Genomic DNA, 7,001 nt, shown 5'->3' with positions numbered 1-7,001 from the left:
GAACGAGGTAGTATTGTTTACTCTCGCTCATTCATCCATTTGAAAGTTTTCTGAAAGTCAAAAACCTAAATGTAATCTAATCCTTATTTTGTTAAGAGGGTGGATAGACCTAGTATTAGGTCTGTAGGCTAGCGCCGCGCTCGCCCGCGCGCACACCTCTCCGCTAAAGTAGAAGGAGCAGGCTACCGAGGAGGTATCCAAGGCGTCGGAGGCTGTACGGGAGACGGAGTCTAGTCAAGGCCCGAGGCAAAGAGTGCAACAAGAGGGCATCACTAAGTGGCACAGGTGACACAGAGAAGGCGAGTCACTACAACCTGGAGAAGCCGCACGGACCCACCCATTTTATTCTACAAATGAAATAGTGTTAAAAAAATTCAGAAAGACATCATCAATTGTACATACACTGATCAGTTCTGCCATGGAGTTTGCCGATCTTATACCCATTTCCAAACTGGATGGTGTCACACTCAGTGGAGCATGTTATAAAACTCCTGTGGATGGGACATTGTGTATGACTGGACATCATCTTTTCTTGTCCTCCAGGAAACAGGGTGTCGAAGAATTATGGGTTTGTAAATTCCTCCTTAGTTTATTTTATTGTTTTTATTTAAAGGTCATTTTCATATGAGTTCTACAATGAAAAAATTGATATTACAGGCTAAAAATTAAGCAGTCTATTTAATAAATATTTCAAAGATCTTCATAGGAGCATTAGGAGATAAGCATTACTTTAGGAACACATCTACTTTCCTATTGGCTATAATGATTATTTATGTAGGTAGGAGTTAGGAAGGCAAAATGTTATCTATTGCTGGACTTATTCCTTATAATATTTTGATGATGATTAATGTTTATTTATAATTTTTATTTTCAGTTGTTACACATGGCCATAGACATGGTAGAGAGAAAATTGAACAAGGAAAGCCCAGGAGGTGTTATAATCATCAAATGTAAAGATTTTCGTGTCATAATGCTAGGCATAGATAATACAGACCATTTCAATTGTATAGCTCAATCATTAGAAGATATTGTAAATATGGGTAAGAAATCAGACTTATTTATACTGCTTGAATGAGGCTAAATACTTCCTTTACTCTGTTGTTAAGTACCACCATTATTATTCCATCTCAAATAGGTACCTGATTGGGAAGAAGAATTCCATGTCTTGGCTGAGATTTGTATCAGAAATCTCCTAGTCAACAGATGAGTACATACTCACTGAGCTAACAAGGCAGGTAAATGTAAGCAGCAAACTTTAGATTATTTTAAGATTGTTGTTTAACCACCAATTTGACTATGAATTTATTATTGCAGAAGTACTCAAATACAAATATGCATTCTACTATCGACCCCTGTATCCCATTTTGGAAGATGGTTGGAAAATTTTCAGCCCTGAAGATGAAATCATCAAAATATGTCCCATTCCAGAACCTGAGTGGAGGGTTACTCATTGCAATGAAAAGTATGAGGTAAGTATAAACAGGAATTTCTCTTAAACTATAGTTTTTTCCCAAATATAATGAATCCATTGAATCCATAAGAAAAAAAAGTGAATTGCCCTTGGGATGGGTAATTATCCAAATTTATTTTTCTTTTTCTAAAAGTCAAAAAGTCCTTGTGCCATCCTAGTTAGCTTGAAGGGTAAAGTGCCCATTTTGTTATTGCTAGGTTGTGGGTTTGATTCCCACCTGCGGTGAACTTTAAACAGATAGGGTTATCCAAAACAGATAAGATTTGTTCTTGGAACTATTCTTTCTCCTATACTGTCCTCCTTTCTTTGATTTTGGGACCTCTCTCTGTTGTTACAGTTTCCTCTATCCAGTCCCTTGAAGGAAAGAGTCCTTGTCTCTTTTCAAACTCTTACCAACTCAAATGTTGATAATTTCTTATTCCAGGTGTGTAGTAGTTATTCCAGACTCTTGATAGTGCCTAACTCTATTACTGATGACGTTATCAAGGAATCAGCCAAATATCGAGACCTAGGCAGATTTCCAGTTCTGTGCTACAAGTATGAAGCTAAAAGTGTAAGTAGTGTGGTTCTGGATATTTTCTTCTTTATTTTTTTATTTTAACATATGGCAATTTTAGCATATAGGTATCTATAGGTAACTATGATCAATTTTTATCTTAGGTATTATTATTATTATTATTATTATTATTATTATTATTATTATTATTATTATTATTATTTAAGTTTTACCTCCAATTCACTAATCACACTTGGACTATTTTAGAAAATTGCTCATAAAATTATACCAACCTGTGTGCAGTCATCAATTCACAGACCTTAACTACTGATATCACAGCTCATTTTTTGTTCCTTTGTCAACAATATGATTCACAGCATTATTTGCTTTACCTCTTCTCGGCAATATAGCTTGGAAGAAGTAGCTACCTAGGTACTACAAAATTTCTAATCAAAATGTACACAAACTCACAACGTATTGAATTGTTCCACAGTGATAACTGTGGACCAGTACTTAGTGTTTTATGAGATTTTCAGGGGTGTGAGTAGTCCTCCTCCACGTTGGTGCACCCTGGATAACGCTAATCAGACTACATTTGGACGCCAAACTGTCCTTTCGATCTCTTGGCTATCTTAAATATTTTCATTGGATATACTGAATGATCTATCTCTCTCTAATATGAATGCCTCACGCTCTCGTACGATTGGGCCATCGCTCAGAATCTGTCAAATAAATGTTGAAGGGCTAAGTGCCTCTAAATCTGATTATCTTTCTCGCCTACTACTCGATCATAATATTGATATTCTTTTGATCCAAGAGACCCACACAAGTGACTCAGAACAAATTAACTCTCGAGGAAAAATATCTGGCTTTGACCTTGTATCGTCACTGAACCATCCTAAATACGGCATTGCTACCTATGTTAAGAATGAACACTTCTCAAATACTGCTGTCATTGACTCTTCTATCTCACCAGACAATCTTTTCTCCATCACCATCAAGCTGAATGACATCTCCATCTCCAATGTTTACAAACCTCCATCTGCTAACTGGCCTTTGAATGTTCATCCTACTCACCCACACCCTTCAGTCTACCTTGGAGATTTCAACAGTCACCACACTCAATGGGGATATTCTGTAGATGATACAAACGGAGAACAGCTGATAGATTGGGCGGAGAGCCATCACCTTCACCTTGTTCATGATGCCAAACAGATTGGAACATTTCACTCAGCTCGATGGGGTAGAGACTACAATCCCGATCTCTGCTTCATTTCCAGTAACTCTGATGGGCAACCCACACCTTGTTCCCGTGAAGTCCTTCCTGGTTTCCCGCACAGTCAACATCGCCCCGTGATCATTGATGTTGGAATCAAAGTACCACTTGTCTCTTCAGTGCCAAAACCAAGATGGAACTTCCAAAAAGCAGACTGGAAAACTTACAGCAAAAAATTAGACGACTCCATCAGATTCATTCCTCCAATATCTTCTAATTACAGACGTTTCACCAAACTAGTCAAGAGCGTTGCTAAATCTTGTATACCTAGAGGCTTTCGAAAAGAGTATATCCCATGCTGGAATAAAACTACTGATCTCTTGTACAGGAACTTCCAGAAATCAGGCAATACTAAAACTGCCGATGAGCTAATACTTTCTCCGGATAAAATGAGAGCCGAGAAATGGAAAGGAACTGTAGAGAGTATGAACTTTACCCACTCGAGTAGAAAGGCCTGGTCTGTGATTCGAAAACTTGGAGGAGCGAACAGACCAAATTCAAAGACAGTCAACATACATCCTGACAAAATCGCCAAGAGAATTGTACAAGTCTCTAAATCAGAACCGGACAAAGAGATTTCCAGGAAAGTTCAACAAGAACTGAAAGAACTTAGGAGAACTACTGACCCTAACTCAACTGTCTCGGGTGCTTTCTCTGAAGATGAAATCAATGAGGCATTGCTGGATACTAAGACGGGTAAAGCTGCTGGTTTCGATGAAATGTATCCTGAATTCCTAACGAACTGTGGCCCTCGTACTAGGAAATGGTTGTGTGCTTTCTTCACCGATATTCTTCTTACAAATCGCTTACCAACTGATTTCAAGAAAACCAAAGTAATAGCCCTTCTGAAACCCAACAAACCCAATGATGTTCCTGAAAGCTATAGACCCATAGCTTTACTTTCTGTTTGCCTCAAGCTTCTTGAGAGACTAATCTTCAACAGAATAGCACCTATAAGCTTTTCCCAGCTTTTCCCTGTCAAGGGATTTATTTAGGATAATTAGGATGGAATGTTTGGGGCTGCTTTCCTGAGAGCATCTCCTCTTGGGGGAGCGGTCTTGGACGTTTCATCTTGGAGACACAAAATTGAATTTAATCCCATGTAGGTAGTTTTAATTTTACTTTTTACTTTTTTAATTTTTTACAAGTACTTTTGATATATTTTATTTTTATTATTATTTTATTTAGTAGGTAACTAAAAAGGGCATTGGTGTTGTCATTTGCAATATCTTGCAAATGGTGTTATGCTCCTTGTAAAAAAAAAAAATAAAAAAAAATGGACCAAGTAATTCCACCTGAACAAGCCGGATTCAGATCAGGACGGAACTGCACAGATCAGGTATTGTGTCTGACAAACTACATTGAGAACGGTTTTCAACTGGGACTCAAAACTGCTGCGGCGTTTGTTGATCTGACTGCTGCCTATGACACCGTATGGAAAAAGGGTCTCTTGCTGAAACTAATCAAGGTAGTTCCAGATCTCAAGATTATTAACCTCCTCAACAACATGCTCAGCGATCGGCAGTTCCAGGTTTTCCTCAATGATATGAAAAGTAAGACCAAAAGACTGAACAATGGTTTGCCACAGGGGTCAGTTCTCTCTCCGTTGCTGTACAATCTTTACACCCACGATGTCCCACAGTCACTGTCCAGGAAATTCATGTATGCAGACGACATGGCATATGCAGTTCAAGGTAGCAGCTGGCAAGACATTGAATTAAAACTAGAATATGATCTTGATATTCTTTTTGCTTATCTGAAGAAATGGCGTCTCCAGCCTAGCTTATCTAAAACTGAGGTGTGCTGTTTCCACCTGTATAACCGTGAAGCTGACAGAAAACTTTCCATCACTGTTGGAGACCGTGTGCTTAACCACAATTTCCACCCAAAATATCTCGGAGTTGTATTGGATCGGTCACTCACCTTCAAAGAGCACCTCAATAAGACAGCTCTCAAGTTACAAACCCGTCACAATCTCATTCAGAAGCTGACCAATACCTCCTGGGGAGGACATGTTGATGTACTCCGAACTTCTGCTCTGGTACTTGTATACTCCACTGCTGAGTATTGTTCTCCTGTTTGGCTGCAAAGCTGTCACACTCAGAGAGTTGATGTTCAGTTGAACTCCACCATGCGACTCATTTCCGGAACAGTCCGTTCCACACCTACCGAGTGATTACCTGCCCTAAGTCGTATCGCCCCTCCACGTAAGCAAGCTTTGGTCAAAATGTATGACAAGATCCAAGCCAACCTACAGATCCCTCTCCATGATGATCTCCTTGAAATACCTCACACGAGACTCTCTTCAAGAAAACCCCCGTTGTCATTGGGTAAACATCTACGTGACAGGGATTTCAATGTGGATGCTGAATGGAAGGATGCGTGGATACAAAGCCAGCACCAGTCTTCCTTATTTGAATTCGCGGGTTTCAATTTCCCGCGAAAAGAGTCCTCTCTTCCAAGGAAAGCACTATGCAACCTTAACAGACTCCGTACACATCATGGACGCTGCAACTCATGTCTATTCAAATGGGGGCTGACTGACGACGAAAGCTGCGAGTGTGGGCACCCTAAACAAACTACTGACCATATCCTATATGACTGTCCATCTTTGTCATTTAAGGGAAATATTGAGGATATCAAAACACTTAGTTCAGAAGCTGTTGCCTGGCTACAGAGTTTACCTCTATAAGTAGATAGAGTTTACCTCAATAATCTATGTACATCCTTTGAAAAAATAAATAAACCTGAATACTGTGCGCATAGGATAATTGAATAGGATGACGAACTCGACGTCGTGACGTAATAATTAACAGGGACAAGTGGGGGCATTCGTATTGCGACGTTAAAAGTGAAATTCTTAGCAGTGAAAGCGTTTATCAAGTACGTCCCCTTTGATCGAGAACGAAAGTTTAGACTGTTTAGAGTTTCGAAGGCGATCAGATACCGCCCTAGGTCTAAGCATAAACGATGTCAAGCAGAGATCCGCAAACATTATTCTGATGATTTAGCGTTCAGATTCCGAGAAACTAAAGCTTTTGGATTCCTTGGATTCGTACGAAGCGATGTGATGTGGTGTGCGGCATAGGTAGGTATATTAATGGATGTGGTCAGAAGTTTGGAGATTCTTAAAAGAATATGTCTAGGTATAGGTACCTAGTGTTCCAAGGATGTAATTGTTTGGTAGTTTTGGCCAGATGATTTGTTACAATAATTAATGTTCAGTCTGAAATCTTGAAATCCGTGTCTTCCATACTAAACATAGCGCAGTCGGAAAATTTTCTTTCGTGAAAATGATGTGATATTTTGTGTCTCTGTGTCTCAATTCAATATTCAATTTTTCAATGGATCAATTCAATAAGCCCTGTGCATTGCTAATGACAGGCAATATTGCACAAAACTTCAAAGATTTTGTGCGTGATGTGAAGATCTATTTTACGGCCACAGAAACTGATAAGAAACCGGACGTGGTGCAGGTTGCAAGATTGAAGAATCTTATGGGCGTTGAAGCCCTCAATCAATACTCGGCCAGAGCAACTGTTGAAGAGGGTCAGGAAACGGTGGAGGATGTCATCAATGTGCTGTCAGAGATTTGTCTACCAAAGAAGAATGAAATTTGGGATGTCTATCAATTCTTTGACCGGAAGCAGCAGTCTGGAGAGACGTTCGACAGTTTCTATTCTGAGTTGAGAAGACGGGTGAAATGCTGCTGTTTTGATGCTCAGGAGGAGAAATTGTTGAAAGTTCAGATTGTGCTG

General features: G+C 39.4%; 1 protein-coding gene across 1 annotated transcript; it reads left to right on the top strand.

Moving 5' to 3' along the window:
• The first annotated feature begins 415 nt into the window (after window positions 1–415).
• Window positions 416–2,515, top strand: LOC113472919 (myotubularin-related protein 9-like). The gene is made up of 5 exons (XM_026832709.1): window positions 416–568; window positions 875–1,040; window positions 1,315–1,469; window positions 1,896–2,024; window positions 2,504–2,515. Exons 1-5 carry the CDS (start codon window positions 419–421, stop codon window positions 2,513–2,515), a joined length of 612 nt encoding a protein of 203 aa, XP_026688510.1. The 5' UTR covers window positions 416–418.
• The last annotated feature ends 4,486 nt before the right edge of the window (window positions 2,516–7,001 follow it).

This window comes from Diaphorina citri, unplaced genomic scaffold (genome assembly GCF_000475195.1).
Source record: "Diaphorina citri unplaced genomic scaffold, Diaci psyllid genome assembly version 1.1 scaffold10358, whole genome shotgun sequence".
Lineage (NCBI taxonomy): Eukaryota > Metazoa > Arthropoda > Insecta > Hemiptera > Psyllidae > Diaphorina > Diaphorina citri.
The sequence above is the reverse complement of the archived record's forward strand: the minus strand, read 5'-3'. Positions and strand labels throughout refer to the sequence as shown.

Coding starts and splice junctions, on each gene's coding strand:
- LOC113472919 (XM_026832709.1), top strand. CDS start 419: ATGGAGTTTGCCGATCTTATACCCATTTCCAAACTGGATGGTGTCACA. Junction 569..874: donor AGGGTGTCGAAGAATTATGG/GTTTGTAAATTC, acceptor TTTTATTTTCAG/TTGTTACACATGGCCATAGA. Junction 1,041..1,314: donor AGAAGATATTGTAAATATGG/GTAAGAAATCAG, acceptor TTATTATTGCAG/AAGTACTCAAATACAAATAT.